The sequence below is a fragment of the Orcinus orca genome, chromosome 16, assembly GCF_937001465.1.
Source record: "Orcinus orca chromosome 16, mOrcOrc1.1, whole genome shotgun sequence".
Classification (NCBI taxonomy): Eukaryota; Metazoa; Chordata; class Mammalia; order Artiodactyla; family Delphinidae; genus Orcinus; species Orcinus orca.
The window spans coordinates 53553699-53571384 of record NC_064574.1 but is presented as its reverse complement, the minus strand read 5'-3'; the positions used below and the strand labels follow the sequence as shown (position 1 = coordinate 53571384).

The 17686-nt window shown below is 54.8% G+C and overlaps 1 protein-coding gene and 1 long non-coding RNA gene across 4 annotated transcripts in view; both read left to right on the top strand.

Annotated features, from left to right (window-relative positions):
* The first annotated feature begins 368 nt into the window (after positions 1-368).
* Positions 369-10199, top strand: LOC117201487 (uncharacterized). Its single transcript, XR_007472353.1, has 3 exons — positions 369-917; positions 1554-1746; positions 8935-10199. It is a non-coding gene; the product is annotated as an uncharacterized LOC117201487 (long non-coding RNA).
* An 88-nt stretch (positions 10200-10287) lies between these two features.
* PPL (periplakin) overlaps positions 10288-17686 on the top strand; it is a 47203-nt gene continuing 39804 nt past the window's right edge. The window contains exon 1 of one of the 3 annotated variants that reach the window (XM_033428873.1): positions 10288-10328. In XM_033428873.1, the coding sequence (XP_033284764.1) occupies positions 10303-10328 (26 nt within the window). In that variant the 5' untranslated portion in view covers positions 10288-10302. Of the gene's footprint in view, positions 10329-14107; positions 14280-17686 lie in introns of those variants that run through there. The other 2 variants (XM_033428872.2, XM_004270212.3) reach the window with 2 other exon arrangements.

Here is a 17686-nt window from a genome sequence, read left to right as displayed (position 1 = left end):
CTTCCCTATCTCGGGTCAACCCCCTCCTCCTGGGCTCTGAATCTGCTCCCTCCACTGGCTACGCCCCAGAGCCCTTCTGGCCCTGCCCTAAGACGCCAACGTGCATCTTTCATTCACATGCTTGCTTTTACAGAGCTCCTGCTAAGTGTCAGGCCTTTCTAGGCGCTGGAGAGTCATCAGGGAACACAACAGGTAAAAAATCCTTGCCCTCGTAGAGTTTACATTTCAGTGGGGGAGACAGACATTAAATAAATAAGGCAAATGTATAGTACTATGTGAGATGGGGGGAAATACCAAGGTGAAAAAATAACCAGGGAAGGGATTCAAGAAGCGAGCGGAGTGAGGGTACAATTTAAAACAGGGTGGACTGGGGCTTCCCCGGGAGGGTGACGATTTCCCATCCTTCTCACTTTAGCTCACAAGTAAACCCTCCCGGCCCTCCCAGGATCCCGGGGACCCAGCCTTCCTTCCACAGCCCTCCCTTCCTTCTCCCCATCTGTTTGTCCTGGAGGAGCCAAGAAGCTGGCTCTGGACAGCCTTGTCATCCGTGTATTCATTCACTTGACATTTACTAAGCACCTACTATGTGCCAGCACTGTGTGACTTCACCCATTTGCAAGAGGGAGTCAGACAAGCTGCCTGCCCTTGCGTGGCCCACAGTTCTGGGCAGGGAGAGTGTGTACAGGGAGACAGACAGCGCTCTGTTTAGCAAATATATGGTTGCAGCTTGTGATAAAGAGCCCGTTTGCTTCCTTCCTAGCGTGTGTCACACTCTGTAATCACCTTATTTATTCATTCATTTTATTTATTTGTAGGTCTGACCCAGGAGACTGTGAGCTCCGCAAGGGCAAGAGACCGTGTCTGTCTTATTCATCTGCCCCACGTCCGCAGGATCTTACTGGGGACATGGAACACGGGTAAGTACTCTGCGTTTTCTTGGTTAAGGTTATCAAGAATGGAAATGGAGCACACGGTTCCCATCCCTGCCACAAGGTGGCAGCAAACGACAGTCCATGGCTCCTGGGGTCGCCACCAAGGGGAATTGTCGAGGAAGATGGGAGTCCGGGGTGTATCGCTGGACCCGGGGTTCATCAGGGAAACTCATGCTCCTCCTGGGCGGCAGTGCAGGACGCGTAGTGAGCATTCACACTGTTGGCCGTTGTTACAGCACGAAAGGCATTGAGTTGGCACAAAGTAACCACAAATTAGGATGTTTACACCTGGAAAGGTGGGGCGGAGCAATATATCCCAAACTCTCCAACTCCTAAGACTTCCCTCAGCAGGGTGCATGTTGAAATCCCGTGCACTGCTCGAAGAGCCTGGGAACGTGCTTGTTTAACAAGCTCCCCAAGTGGTTCTTCTAAGCGGACAGGCCTGGCAGTGTGGGGGGATCTTGGAGGTCATTCCTAGCGCCTGGGGATCCCAGGATGCTTGGAGTAAATGCCAGCCCTGGGGAGGGAGCCGGTGCGCTCTCGTAAGTGGGGGAGGTCCGCTCGCAAGAGCTCCTCCCAGTTGTGGGCGTGCTCACGCTCCTATTATACTTTTCCACCCAGGCTGAATCGTCCTGGCCACCCCACTCGTGTCTTCTTGGCCACAGAAGGTGGCAGCTTGGGGGAGTAGGAGCTGGCGTGGGAGATAAAGGGGTTGGGGGCAAGAAAAGTCACGAGGAGCAGAGGAGAGGCCCTGAGACTGCGGGGAGTCTCCAGGTCTCCTGGCTACCATCAGCGCCGCCCCTGCCCGCAACCGGTGAGGAGGCCACTGGGTTGCGGGGGGTGGGGGGGTGGGGGGGTGGGGGGGGTGGGAGGGGTGCGACCGCTGCGTGGGTACAGAGAGCTCAAAGTGGAAAATGGGGCCTAGAAGGGAATGAGAGTCTCACTCCCTCCTCCTCCAGCCAAGGGAAGCGAATTAGTAATAGCACCACCTGCCACGTGCTTCCTATTCCTATCAATCACTCCTACAGTTTATTGAGCACTTACTTGGCACGTGCTGTATCAGGCACAGTTCGAAGGCTTTACAAACATTCACACATTTAATCCTCAAAAATAACCCCCATAGGGATGAAAATGTTTTTGCGCTCCACAGAGGTGGTGGTTGCACAACACGGCGAATGCACTAAATTGCCACTGACTTGTATGCATTAAAATGGTTAATTTTATGTTATATAACGATACCTAAATGAAAACAAACAAAGCAAAAAACCTTTTAAGGCCAAAACTCTGTTGATCCTTGTTATAAAGACAAGGAAACTAAGGCACAGGGAGGTTGAGTAACTTGCCCTAGGTCACACAGCTAGTAAGGAACTCAAACCCAGGACTTCTTGCCCCAGGGCTGCAGCGGAAGTACCCAGAAGATGTGATTTCCCAGCCTGAGCTGCAAAGATATCCAGGCATCCTGGTTCGGGACTGAGGAGGTACCAAAAGAATGGGCTGATTCGATGGGAACACTTGGAGGCATGAAGTCAGTCTCAGGGGCGGGACGTTCAGCCTCTATCTGCCGCTTCCTTCTTGCCCTGTGAGAATGACCGAGCCACAGCTGCCTTTTGGTATGGTGGGTTTTGAAGACTCCAGAAACCACCTCGCATGTTTGAATATCTTCCCACAGTTGGGCCACTGCCACAGGAAATTCAGCCATCAGTAATGCATTTATTTGAGTAAAACGCTGGGCCCAATCCAAACACAGATGCCCCCAGAAGGCATCCTGCAGGGAAATGTCCTCGGAAAGCTTAATGTGACACTGCGGGGAGGGGGCGGGGGAGCTGGTGGGGAGTGAGAGGGTCCAGAGTCCAGACCCTTGTGGGGACACAAGCAGCCCTTGATCTGGGCCCTAGAATACATAAAGGCCCTGGGAGGGTGCTGAAGCTGGAGAGAGTGGGACATTTTTTTTATTATGATAAAACATACATAACATAAAAATTACAAATTTTAACCATTTTCAAGTGTACAATTCAGTGGCTTTTAGTACATTCACAAGGCTTTGCATCCATCACTGCTGTCTAGTTCCAGAACATTTTCATCACCCCAAAAGAAAACCAATACCCATCAAGCAGTCACTCCTCCTTCCTCCCTCCCCCCAGCTCCAGCAACCCTCAGTCTGCTTTCTGCCTCACATCTCATTTGTCCTGGGCTGCTCCTAATCCTGTTCCTTCTTCCTCCTCCCAAGAGCAGAGCTCAGAGACCTCCTAGATTGGGGACCTTCCAGGGCCATCAGGGTCATTGGCAGGGTGGCCATGTACAGGTGTGCAGGTTGTAGCCTGCACAACTCTGTGTGGTTGTCCTGGTCATTGGGCCACTTTAACTGAGCGGAGGCTGAGTCCAGGGGAGCCTCACCCAGAGGGCCATAGAGCCAGGCCCCACCCACCTCAACCCCCAGCCCACCCCCAAGTCCAGTCACTTCCACACAGGCTTTGGGATTCCAGCAGGCGCTGCATGTGGAGTTGGGGTCCAAAGGCAAGTAAAGCCTCTGAGCCCCAGGAGCTCTCAGCGAGGAGGGGAGGAAGTAAAAGGAAGGTAGGATGCCCCAGGAGAGTCAGCAGGGAGCTAGGAAGGGGGTTGGGCGGCAGAGTGGTGAGCGCTGGGTGCCGGAGTCAGGTTGGCCTGGGTGTGAGTTCTGGCTCTGTTACCTTCCAGTGTCCCTGCAGTGTATGTGGCTGCAGTGTCCCCTTCTTTAACATGGGGATAATGCGGAAATTATTCAGCCTTAAAAAAGGAAGGAAAGGTTCATGGATGAACCCTGAAGACATTATGCTCAGTGAAAGAAGCCAGACACAAAAGGACAAATATTATATGATCCCATTTATATGTGATCCCTAGAGTCGTCAAGCTCACAGAGACAGAAAGTAGAAGGGTGGTTGCCAGGGCACGGAGAGGGGGAGTGGGGAGTTAATGTTTAATGGGTGCAGAGTTTCAGTTTTGCAAGATGAGGAAGTTGTGGAGATGGATAGTGGTGATGGTTGCACAGCAGTGTGAGTGTATTTAATGCCACTGAACTTGCACTTAAAAATGGTTAAAATGGTAAATTTTATGTTATGTATATTTGATCACAATAATAAAAAAAAAATCACATTGGAAAAGTCTGAAACAAAATAGTGGTAAATAGTGCCAGCTTGGAGAGAGGGTCCATCTCCCATGAGACTCTGTTGAGAGCATGGCGTTGAGATGGAAGGGGAAGGAGACACCCACTCCCTGACCCCCTACTCTTCCACCTCCACCCATGACCTTCCTTTGGCCCAGAGTCACCATGATGGTGGCAGATAAAGTCCCCTGTGGGGAAGGGAAGAAGGGACCCCATGTATGAATTTCCCACTGCTGTTGTAACAGATCAGCACACTCTTTAGTGGCTTAAAAAACAACACAAATGTATTATCTTACAATTCTAGAGGTCAGAACCTGAAATCAGCCGCGCTGGGCTACGATCAAGGTGTCGGCAGGGATGTACTTCTGGAGGCTCTGAGGGGAGAATCCGTTTCCTTGCCTTTTCCTGCTTCTGGAGCCTGTGTTCCTTGGCTTGTGGCCTCTTCTTCCTTCCTCAAGCCACATCTCTCTAATCTCTGCCTAAGTCGGGCATCCCATGGCCTTCTCTGCTGATGTGTCTCTGTCTCCAGTCTCCCTCTGCCTTTCTATTATAAGGACTCCTGTCGTTGGATGCAGGGCCCACGGTAAATCCAGGATGATCTCATCTTGAGATCCTTAGTTTCATTACATCTTTAAAGACCCTTTTTCCAAATAAGTTCACATTCCCATGTTGCAGGGGGTTAGGACTTGGACTTGTTGTCTTTGGGGGACCACCATTAGCCCACTGCAGGGCCCAGCTTGCGACTGTACCCTGGGTTGATTTGCCTCTCCTGGGGTGCTCTCCCCCATGTCCCTGCTCCTGTGCCCAAGGGTCACTTTCAAAAGCAAAGCCCCTGCACCCAAGCTCTGTGTTCACGGGGACCTGGGCCAGGACCGCTGTGGCCTCTGACTCCTCTAGGTTGAAAGGAGGAGTGTCGCTCTTGCCTTTCAGCAGATTAGATGTTACGCCAGCCCCCCATCCAAGTCAGATCAGCGCCGGGGAGCAGGGACGGGCAGAGGAAGAGGTAGGGCTGCGATTGCGTTGAGTCAGAGGTCTGGGAGGGATGAAGGAGGCTGGCCCATGGTGCTGGAGATGGCACTCCAACATCAAGAGGTCAGCTCGGGTCATGATTCTGCCCACCAAGCTGGGTCGGACCAAGGGGCTAGGGGCAGACAGCCTCAGGCTCTGAAAGCTAAACTTGGCCCCTTCAACAGACCCCAAGTGACCCCCACAGCTCAGTCCCTGAGGCCCTAGCTGCCCAACCAGCCCCTACCCCAAGCTGCCCCTGCTTTGAGGAGAGGCCAGGGTTCCGGGCCATCCACTTCTCCCCTCTGCCTGGGGCCACCCGATGTGACAGTCAGCAGTCACAGGCAGCTATTTATTTATTTATTTGGCCACACTGCACAGCATGCGGGATCTTAGCTCCCCAGCCAGGGAACAAACCCACGCCCCCTGCAATGCAAGTGCAGATTCCTAACCACTGGACTGCCAGGGAAGTCCCAAAGGCAGCTATTTAACATGTCATATGTTCATGTAAATAAAAAATATAAACAACAAAATTAAACATCCAGTTGCACGAGCCACATTCCAAGCGCTCAATAGCTACACGTGGCTCGTGCTTCCCTTAAAATACAGAATATTTCCGGCATTGCAGGAAGTTCCTTTGGCCAGGGCTGCTCTGAGTCATCCCTGGACCAGCAGAGGTTGCACCCTTTCTTGGGAAGAGGATGAACTGGGTGGGTGTGGAGTAGGGACCCCAGGGCCAGGAGGAGGGGGTGTTTGTCCAGAGCCGGCTTGTGTTGACTCATCGGTTCCGAGGCCTGAGCCCGGGTGAGGGATTAAGACTGAGCCAGTGACCAGAGAATGGCCCGGGAGGGCAGCCTGTGGTGACTGGGCCTCCTGGGTCCAGAGCAGGAATGTTTGACCTCAGCAGAGAGAGTGGACAAAGGGCCCGGGCAGGTCCAGACTGGGGTAGACAGGCAAACTCGCGGACGTAGGGGCAGCTCTAGTTTAAATCACAAATGGCAAAAACACAGCACCTACTGGTTCACTTGCTACAGCCTAGACTTCCCTTCCTGCAAGGCCTACGGACCCCCGCCTTCCTGACCCCCATCCACCTTTCCAGAGCCTGATGCTTTCATTGTTCATCTGCCACTGCCCTGTGGATGGGCATTTAAGTCATTTCACTTATTTAAATGCAGTTGTCGGCTTGCTTTTCTATCCCTTTCTCGTCCCAGACCGGGGCATACAGGCTGTATCTTGTTAGCTACTGTGTCCCCAGGACGGGGTATACAGTAGGTGCTCCATCAATGGATGGGTGAACATGTGGGAGGCACTTTGTGGGCAAGAGGTCAAGATCCTCCCCTCGGGACAAAGAAACCTGATTCCCATGGAAACATCAGTGATGCTCAGGAGGGAGGAGAAGGAGGAGGGAACCTGGGGTCCCTGCCTGCCTCCAGTGAGAGGCTCCAACCAGCCTCAGCCTGGGGTCTGGACACTTTCCTCACAGTATCCCCGGGACCCCCAGTCTGTGACTGTGCCTGGGGTGCTCCATCCTTGGGGACATGGGAGAGGTGCCATCATCCACCAGGGACCTCATACTTACACCGTCCCCACCCCAGTCCTCTGCCGCCAACTCCCTGAAGGCAGGAACATGTGTCCATTGTATTCCACTTGTATCCTGAGTGCCTAGAGCAGGACTTGTTACATAGTAGGTGCTCAATAAATATTGGGCGAATGGACGAATAACTCCCTTCTCTTCCACCATGGTCCTGACTCAGGACCTACTAGCCCTTGGTTGGTCCTCCTCTGGGGATCTTCCCCAGGACTGTGGTGCAGTGACCCTCTCATTCACTCACTCATTCATTCATTCAACATGACACTGGGCACCTACTCTGTGCCTGGCACCTGCTGAATGGTGGTGGAGGTAGAGACAAGGGTGCTGGCTCAGACCGCAGGGTTTAAATCCTGAGGCCCCTCCTGACCTTCCTGAGCAGGCACTGAATGCCTTGGAGCTTCAGTTTCCACATCTGAAAAATGGGGCGAGGAAGAGGGCCAGTTTGTCATCTTTGTTGTGGCGATGGTTTCACCATTGTGTGCTTGTGTCAAAACTCATTAGATGGTACACTTTAAATATATACACTCTGTTGTACGCCCATCACACCTCTACGAAGCTAGAAAACACAGTGCCGACCCTCTGAGCCAAGCACTTAGCACAGGGCCTGGCATATAGTAAACACTCAACAGATGTTGTTATTGTGTGTCATTGTTATGTGTCTTACTTCACTGAATCCTTTTAAGACTCTATGGAGCAGGTGCCAGAGAGTCCCCATTTTGCAGATGGAGAAACCCAAGTTCGGAGAGTTGAAGACATTTCCCCAGGGTCACATGGCTAGGAAATGAAGGAGCTGGGATTTGACATCTTAGCTCCCTGGCTCTTCCCCATTTTACAGATGGAGAAATTGAGGTTCAGTGAGGTTAAGCCCCCTGCCTAAGATCACACAGCTGGGCGCATGGCAGAGCCAGGATTCAAATCCAGGTTGGCTTCAAGCTAAAACCTGATTTGATTCCATATTCTCTCCCCTGTGTCCTGGCCTGGCCATTACTCAGGCCCCCAGGCACAGGAGGGAATGGGGTCCTGCCCTCCTGACCTAGGCCATTCCCAGGGGCTGTAACACACTGGCCCCAGAAATGTAGCCCCACCGGTCTGGGCAGCATGAGCCCTGGCAGGCAGGGCAGGAGGAAGTAAGCTTGGTCGTGGGGAGGGGAGTTTTGGGGTTGGGTTGGATAACCTGTCCTGCGAGGATCCCAGGCCTGGCAGAGCCTGTCTGGCCCCATGGCCCCACCCAGCTCCACTCACTGCCCTGACAGCGTGACCTCCTCACTGAGTGGCCCTCACAGCTTGATCTAAGAGGCCCAGGGATGGGCTTGAAATGAGATGTCCAGAGATGTGGGGTAGGTTGTGCTGGAAAGCCACCCAGAGTTCAAGATGAAGCCTGGATCTACAAGATGCGATGATGGGGCAGTCTGGCTGGGCCAGAGTGGATGCCAGCCTGTGGGTGAGGCCAGGTCCAAGAGTTCCCCTGCTGAGCAGAGGGTTAACCCCTCAGTGGCTGGGTCCTGGGGCAAGGGCCAGGGTGGCCAGGACCTCCAGCCCCTATTCAACCGCTGGTCAGGAGCTGTTTGAATAATTTGACAGCAGACATAGGTGTACAGGTGCACACCTGCATCCAGAGAGGGCCAGCAGGAAGGTCATCTGAGCAGTGGCTCCCTTGGGGAGCAGCAGAGTGGGGCTGCCTGGCAGGCAGTAAATAGGTGGCCAGGATGGGGCAGCCTTCCAGGGGCCCTGGGCCAGTGGGGGCCTGAATCACATTCTTGGGGGATGACTCAGGGGCAGGCCGAGTGGGTGACTCACCATGTACCTTCTCCTGTCCCTGCTGCCAGGGCCCAGCCTCCCCTCTGGTCCCAGGGGGGCTGTGGGGAGCTCACTAGGCCCCCAGCCCAGGGCTGAGTGTGTCAGCCCATGTGGGCTGGAGGGCCAACATGATTTTCCATCCCCTGCATTGTTTTGCAAGAAAAGTAAATACATGTTACAAAACTCAGGGTGAAGCTGGGCCAGCCCCCTCCTGTCCCCTTGGAGGGCAGGGAGGAGAGGGACCTCCGTGCCAGGTGCTCTGCACACATCACCAAGCGCTGGCTCATCCCCATTTACAGATGGGGAAACCCGGTTCAGAGAGGTTAAGCCACATACCCAAGGTCACACAGCTGGTTGTATGGCAGAGCCAGATTCAAACAGAGGTTGGCCTCAAGCTACAGCCTGTGGGTTCTTCCCAGGCAGGTATAGACCAGGGCCTGAGCATGGGCTGCATCTCTTTCTGTTCACAGCTGTGTTTCTCAGGGTGGCCCAGGAACCCACACGCTTCAGCATCCCAGGGAGTATGTGTTTGTTAACATGCAGATTCCTGGGCTGTACCAAGACCCACCCATCTGTAATCTCAGAAGAGGGACCTTGGAATCTGTATTTTTAAATGCTCCCCAGATTGGGGTGAGGCCATACCATTGGAGATGGGAGAATGACTGTCTGCAGAAGAATGGGCTGGGCCTCCGCCCTAGGAGGAAAAGGCTCTGTGGTAAGGAACCTGCACACCCCTCTCTCCAGGACTGGGGCAATGCTGCCCTTCTTGTTTCAAACTGGTTCACAGAAACACCCGAGCCAGCCAGGGAGTGAGTGAGCACCTCTCCAGCTGCTGGGGAAACATTGACAGCAAATAAGGAGGGTGTGGGTGACCCTTCAGAAGGTGGTGGTCCTCCTGGGAGCCGGCAGCCTGGCCCAGCTGTAGGGAGGGGACAGAGTTCAGGGGCCTGGTTGCCAGGGAACAGGATGGCCCTACGGGTACTATCTCCGTGAGGTTAACCGTCACATAAACCGCAGGAAAGCAAACACTCTCCCTGAGACCCCACCCCACGGCACAGGCAGAGCAGATGAGTCACTTGGCATAAGAGGGCTCCATGGAAGCAAACAAATCCCATCTGCCCAGAGGAGAACTCACAGGGCCAGGTCACAGCTCCCATCCCGTCCGGCCTGCCCACAGAGCAGCGTGCACACGCGTGTACACATGTGCACACACACATACACACACATACACAGCAGCACCAGCTCAGAAACCAGATTTTAGAGACTGGAGGGAGGAGGGATGGTGCAGCACAACTCAAATTCCTCCCTCAATCTGCTAATTCTCCCTGAAGCACCTGGGCTGGGCCCAGCCTAGTCAGCGGAAGCCTGGCCCCTATGCCCGAGCCCAGGAGGGTGGAGGCGGGTGGGGGTCTGAGGGCGCGGGGCCAGAGCAGGCTAACCCAGGAACCAGCCCAGCTGGGCACGGGGCCTCTCAGTACTCTTCCCTGGAACATGAGATAAGAGAGCTTCCTCCTGCGGGGGAGGACTGGGAAGGCTTCACCGGTATGGGTCCTTGGGGAGAGTCAATCAGCTGAAGCATGTTGGCCACATGCCATGTTGCCTGGCACGGAGTTGGTCCTCAATAAACGAGAAATGGCATTAAATCATGTGTCACAGGTGTCACTCAGCAGCTGAGCTACAAGCCTGCTAACCTGGAGGTCTCTACTTAGGTTCCCTCTCAAAAGCCAAATTTCACTTTTCTAGGAGGTGTGGAGAAGCAAGATATGAAAGTTTGGAGAAGTCCAGAGTTCTGACACATTTTGGAGGAGTTCCTGTAATTGCTTGTAACCCTCAACCCCATGAGCACGAGCCTCCAGCTGCAGAGGTAATCCCCTCCCATTTGTGGAGCCCTCACTCAGTGCCAGGGGGCATACCAAGTGCTTAACACATGGGATCTCACCCTAGGAGGTGGATGCTATAGTTGTGCCCATTCCACAGATGAGGAAAACTGAGGCTCAGAGAGACAAAATGACCTGCCCACAAGCTGTTCACATAACTGAAAAGGACTGAGCGAGGACTCCACCCCAGGACTCCCCAGGCTGCTCCCCCTCCTCCCCATCTTCAGAGCTCTGATAACGCTCTTCTCCCCAGACTCATCCCAGTTGGCTTTGTATTTGTTTTTAATTAATTAATTGATTAATTGATTAATTTGGCTGCATCGGGTCTTAGTTGTGGCATGTGGGATCTTCTCTGCGGCCTGCAGGGTCCTTCGTTGCGGTGCACAGGCTCTCTAGTTGTGGCGCGTGGACTTAGTTGCTCCACGGCATGTGGGATCTTAGTTCCCTGACCAGGGATCGAACCCACGTCCCCTGCATTGGAAGGCGGATTCTTAACCACTGGACCACCAGGGAAGTCTGGCTTTGTAGTTGTTATATCTTTGTCTCTGACCTTAGACTATCAGCAACTTGAAGGTAGAGAGGCTTCTTTCCTCAGCATGGGTTCTATTTTGCCCAAGTGTTATATCTTCCAAAATCCTTATCAACCAGTATCTTTCAGTCCAGTCAGAATGTCCTACAAGGAAGGAGGTTAGTACCATAGAGTGTGGTACTGAGTGGGCACTGACAGAGGGGCACAAAGTGGGGAGGGGGCAGGGGAGAGGGCGGCAGGGAAGGCTCTGGGAAGAGGGAATGCCAGGCTTGGGTCATTTTGAAATGAGTTTTTAAAGAGTAGCTGAAAAAAGCCATTGGAAAAGCAATCTAAGTACATATAAAAATAATATCCAAAGGAAATTTTAAAAAATAAAATAAAATCCAAACACTATAAAAGAGCGTATAATGAAAATTCAGATTTCTCTCCTGAGGGGACTCATGGCTAGCAGTTTGTTGTGGAACCTTCCAGAAGTTTTCTGTGTGTATATGCACATACATTCCCTGCTTCTCCCTCACACTTTGCTGCTGGTGCCTGACTACATATATGACATCTCATTCTTTTCCAGCTGCATGGTCTTCCCGGTGTAGATATGCCCTGGGTTATTTAACCACCTGACCCTGATCCCAGTGGCCAGCAGGTTGTTTCCAGGGCCTCCTCCCTGGCAACACTACTGCCATGAACGTTCCCTAAGGTAGGTTTAGCCTCCAAGGGAAAGGTAGTCAGGAGAAGGAAGGAAAAGGGTTTCCACGCAGGGTTGTGCCATAAAGCAGGGTGATGGACAGTGTTCCTTCCTGAGCCCTTTGGCTCACCTGGGGTGCAGGAAGGGGTCCTGGGTAAACAAGCTTTGTCCACAGTTTGGGCTTCTGTAGACCCCGGGTCCCTGCGCCTGCCCAGCCTGTGTGCTGAAGCCTTGGCTCCTCCCTGACACCTGCTCCCAATGTCGGCTGGCTGGACTTGCAGTCTCTAGGTGCCGGCCAAGCCCTGTCCTAACCTCAGACTTGGGAAGGGAAGTCCCTTCAGGATGGAGGGAATTGCTCAAGCCCTCGGCTGCCTTGTGAGGAACTCCCTACCTAGGACGGGCGTCTGAGAGAGGAGCCAGGCAGAGCCAAGTTCAGAGGGGAAAGAAAGGTTAGGTTTGACTGGAAGGTCTGTTCAGGTTTCTCCACCTGAGCAGGTGGGGAGCTGCAGGCAGGATCCCTCACTCCTGACTTCTCATAAGAGGCCAGGGACCACCAGGGGCACTTGCTAAAAGTTCAGATTCCTGGGACCCTTCCTGTGCTCCCCAGTCAGGAGCTGGGGGTGTGTCAAGGCCCTGGAATCTGCATTTTACAAACTCCCCTGGAGATCCTGAGCTGCGGCACCCCCCAGGGTCCTTTATCCTTTTTAGGTCCCCAGACCCCTTTGAAAAGTTAACAATTTGAGGTCATCAATTTATTATTATTATTACTATCATTATTAATATGTGTCGTTCCCCCTCCTTTTGAAAGGTTAACAATTTGAGGTCATCAATTTATTATTATTATTACTATTATTATTAATATGTGTCGTTCCCCCTCCCTTAAGAGAAAGGCTCTTTGCTGTTTTTTTGGTTTTTCCCTTTCCTCATCAACGCAGAAGAACCAGGCAGCCAAGGCTGGGAGAGTGTTCATGTCTGTTGAATGAGTCAATGAATGAACCCGTTGAAAGAGATAGACCCTCCCCCCAAAAATGCACATTTGGACACACACATTTTGAAAGCAACTGTAGGAGGATCCACAGACCCGCTTAAGCCCATCTGCAGATGCCCCCTTAGGAATAAGGTTTTCCTAAAGTCTCTGTAACGCTTCAAAACTGAAGTCCTTTGGTGGCAGGGACACCAGTGGCCTAAAGGACATTATTCTCAGATGCTCTGGGGTCTGGGACAGGAAAAGCCTGTAGGCATCAACTTCCCCACCAACCTCCTTATTTTTATTTTATTTTTATTTTTTATTTATTTTTTTTTTTGGCGGTACACGGGCCTCTCACTGTTGTGGCCTCTCCCGTTGCGGAGCACAGGCTCCGGACGCGCAGGCTCAGCGGCCATGGCTCATGGGCCCAGCCGCTCCGCTGCATGTGGGATCTTCCCGGACTGGGACACGAATCCGTGTCGCCTGCATCAGCAGGCGGACTCTCAAACACTGCGCCACCAGGGAAGCCCCACCTCCTTATTTTTAAAATAAAAAACAGCTGGGGAAGGGACTGCCCTGAGGACTCTGGATACCCAGTGGGGGCCCCTTTTTCTCTGCCTCTCAGACCTCGTTGCTCCCCATTTGAGCCCTTTGGCCATAGCTTATCTCCAATGCCTTCTGGCATCTCCCGGGGGAATGTGTGTTCCTCCTTCCCAGCTGAGCTCAGAACCCCCAGCGCCCTCCAGAGTGGTGCTGAACCCTCCCTGCTGCCAGGGCCCCACTCTGCAGCCTTCTCTACTGGCACACGGCGCAACAGGGCCACGGTCTAACCTGGACTCGTGCTGGCACAGTCTAACTTGGCACTTCGGGCGCTGTGCTAAGTGCTTTGTGTGAATTAACTACAGGAACCTCCTATGGGATGGAGGACAGTTGTTATCACTGTTTGACAAATAAAGAAACTGAGATTGGGAACGGCAAGAAGCCTTGCCAAGGAGTCAGCTGACTGTAGCAGCAGGATTTGAACTCAGGCGGGCGCACTCCAGAGCTCCCTTCTCTCAATTGCCATCGACACTGCTACCACCTGAATGTAATTCGCTAGCTATCCGAGGCATAGAGACCCATCCAGTGTCTGCCACACCTGGGAGGTGGGCACCCACCTGGGTTCAGCCAACGAGAAGGGAGAGCTGATGCCCAAGAGGGGCAGCAGAGAGCCAGATGGGGCCCTCAGTCAGGGGGGAGCCAGGCCCGGAGCGCGGGGGTGAGGGGGATACTGAGCACGCTCGGGAAAGTGGCCAGTGAGCCCCCGCCCGCCTGCCCAGCATCTCGAATGTCCGTGCTGGGCGGTGGGCTGTGTCCTGACAAGACCCGGTATCCCCACCCCCAGTCCAGAGCGGACGCCCCACTCGATCTGGCCCGGCGCCGCACGAGCCTGGAAGCCCCGCCCGCCTGGTGCCCCTCCTCCGGGAAGGTAAGCACCACCTTCTCGGGAGCGGCTGGGAGAGCCAGTGGCCTGCGAGAGCCCCGCCCCCCGCGAGTAGTGACCGCGCGCCGGCGCCGCGCAGCACTCGGGGCTCCAGCGCCGCCGCTCGCTCACCTGTGCTCGCTGCTCGCCCTTTGGTGCGCGCCGGGGCCTCCGCAGCCCAGTGCCCTGACCGGCGCCGCGACCCGACGTCCCACCCGCCCACCCCGAGCGCCACCATGAACTCGCTCTTCAAGAAGAGAAACAAAGGCAAATACAGCCCCACGGTTCGGACCCGCAGGTGAGGAGGCGCCCATGCGCAGCGCGCTTCGCGGCGCGCTGGGCCGGGATGCACCGCCCAGGTCGTGGGGGGCACAGCCGAGCCTCGAGGGCTGAGGGGATGGGGGGGTGCGCAGGAAGCACTGCCCTGGGAGGCCCAGGGGGCTGGGAACCCAGCCAGGAGTGCGCGACTCGCGGGAACGCGGGCCCCGAGGGCCACCCTTGAGCTGGGAAGCACCGCCAAGGTGGGGATGCGGATGGGCTGGGGGCGCCGAGGGAAAACACGCTATTTGGCACCGGAGAGTTCTAGGAGCCCAGAGAGCACTGGCTTGGGTGCTTAGAGGGCGAGGAACTTAGCTGGAGGTACAGGGGACCTCGGTGTTGCGGGGTCGCCCTTGCGCCAGGGGTCCTCCTGGGCCAGGAAGCACAGCCAGGGTGGAGAGTGGTGTGTCCTCTGGAGGACGCTACACCCAAGGCCGGGGAGTGGGGTGCGCAGGGGACCTAAGCATCGTCTAGGGGCGCATCCGGGCCGTGAAATTTAGCTGGAGCGTGAGGCGTTGAGTGGCGGGCGTTCACCAGTGCTTCTTGGAGAGCGCGCAGGTGCTCCTGGCGTCAGGCAGGCGGGGATGGGGGGGGCGCCTGATGGGGTTGTGCCACCTGCAGCAGCACTTCCCAGCACCTGCCATCCTGCGCTCCAGAACCTGGTCCAGGGGAACCGGTGGGTGTGGGGTCGGGTTGGGGGAACCTGGGCTGAGGCACCCCTTGTCCACCACCCGCCCCGGGGTCTGCGCATCGGCTGAGAGACGATGGGGCCTTCTCCCTCCGTGATTTCTTAGGGGCGTGGCTGCCCCCTGAAAAATCACAAAGCCCCGAAACTGGTGGCGTCTCTAAGCCTCGGGTTCTCAGGGCTGCCTGGGAAGGGAATAACGTGTCTCAATGTGTTTGCTTTGAAACGGCAGCCCACGTCGGTTTTAAGCCTAATGTATTCACTTCATAACTGGAGATGCTAAGATCGAGAGTGGGGGCAGAATCAGACCCTGCCTTGTCCTCTCTCTAAGGAAAATGGGGCGGGGCCTCCTAGCTGGGAGGGAGCCTTTACCAAGACTTCTCTCGACAAGGGGCTTCAGGCAGGTGGGGAACTCAGCAATTGCATAGCCCACCTGCCTGGGAGTATCCACGCCAAAGTGCCCTCACCTGAGACACCCCCTCCACCGAAAGCTGTCCCTCACTCCCTCCCAGGCCCCAGATGAAAGTGAGGACACTCTGGCCTGGGCTCCCACCCTGCCCCTGTGGTCCAGTCCAGGCAGACCTGTCTGACAGGTGCAGGCGGCCTGGGCACTGGCATGGGGAGTGTGACCCTTCCATTTCTTTGAGTTCCAGTCCTTTCAGAAACTCCCCTGTCCTGTGACCCCACTGCCCCCTCTCTCCTTTGCATTGTTTCAAGCTCAAAGACATTTCTTCCCCTCCCCTCCCAAGATTCCCGCCCCCCCACACACACACATACACGTACACACAAGCCTCCCTGGTCTTTCACATCCCCAGGGAATGGGCAGGGCCCTGCGTGCTGTTCCTCTGTGGCTGAGTCCAGCTGGCTCTCAAACCCAGCTGGGGTCCCGTCCAGTCCCTGAACTGTTCTTTCAGACGTTGCACAATCAAATGCTCTGTGCCAGGCACGGAGGACTATTCTGTTCTCCCCCCACCAAGACTGGGGCCCCTCCAGTCCTTCACACACGCACACACCCACACACCAGGAGATGGGCCAGCCTCGCCCTGCCCTCTGCCTCCCCCATCCCTCAAGCTCCCCCTTCCTCCAGCTCTCCATCCATCCAGTTCCCCAAGGGCTGGGCTTGGACCTAACAAAAGTTATAATGAATCCAGACAAGCTGGGAGGGTCTTGGCCTTCCCAGCAGAGGGTAGGAAGGAAGGAATTCCCATCCTTTACAGCTTCAGGGACTCAGGGTGGCAAGGACACAGGTCCTACCCCTCTCAATACTCCTGGCCCAAAGCAGCCACCCTCTGCCCCTGGCTGAATGACTGATCTCAGCTTAGAGATCTCTTTCTCCAGGAAGCCTTTCTGATTCTCTCCCCAAGATGGGGTGAGAGACTCTTCCATCACACCCCCGTGGCCCCACACAGTCACAGCCCTGGGTAGGAGCCAGGTGCCCATGGTCATACAAGCCCAGCATGTCCCTCTGCCCCTTCCCCTTGGTGGGGACAAGTTCATGGACCAGATTGTGGGGTGGGGGGTTGCCTCTTGCCCAATTCTGTCAACAAGAATCTCTTGAGTGTTACCGAGTGCATAGCCCTGTACCTGTAACTCTAAGATGTGGTTGCTGGTCACAGGGTGCTGACCCCCAAGTTATTCTTGCACCCTGAGTTTTCTGGGGCCCTCCTCCTCTGTCTGGGGGAAGGCGGGCGGGGTTGCCAGTGAGATTCAGCATTGAGGAGGCTAGGAGCTCCTCACCTCTGGTCCCAGCTCTGCTACATCTGCTGTGGGCAGAAACCTCTCTGAGCCTCAGTTTCCTTGTCTGCAAAGCAGGGATGGTGCTAATATCTTCTGCATAGAGTTGCTGGGAGGAGCACATGTAACAATGGAGAGAATGCCCCCAGCACATAGGAATTACCCAGCCTGAGGGTCAGCATCCCTGTCCCCAGCAAAGGGGATCCAGGAACCAGGACTTGCGACCTTCACACCCAGCAGTCACGGGCTTTGGACTGCACAAGTGAACAGAAATTAGTGAATGGAGAGCCCCCTTGGAGAAAACCACCCCTCCCTGTTTGTCAGCCTTTTAGCAGCTGAAACTGGGTGTGAACTCAGCTGCTCTCATTGCCCTGGTTCCTAATGACAGGTATGGGAACTGGTGTGCACACCTGAACTAATGACAGGGTCAGGCCTGATGGTGCAGGTCACTGGGGATAGTATCCAGCTCAGCAGGGAGGGTCTCGAGGGGCCCTGGTCCTACCGCCCTGCTTTGTGGCTGAGAGTACAGCTCCAGCCAGCCCCTGCTTCCCGGCTGTGCGACCTAGAGAGAGCTGCTTGGCCTCTCTGAGCCTCTGTTTTCTCACCTGTAGAATGGGCATAAAAGTAGTACCTGCCTGGTGATATTGGCATGAGGATTAAATGAAATAATGCAGGGAAGGGTTGAGAATTATAGGAAGCCTCAGTCCACGGCAGCTATGATGATTATAACTATTGAATAAATTCGAATAGGCACCTACTATGTGTCTGGGATTGAGCTGGATGCCATGATGGACAGGCAGTGCACTGCACAACTCCAGGGGTACCATTCCCAGGCGGTGGGGGTGGATGTGGAAGAGACATTGACAGTCTCTCTGCACTTGATGGAATTTTGCTTAATTACTAGTATGGTTACAGGACTGTGTCGTGGTGGTGATGGGAGCCTGGTGCGGGGGGATGTAGAGCTGGAC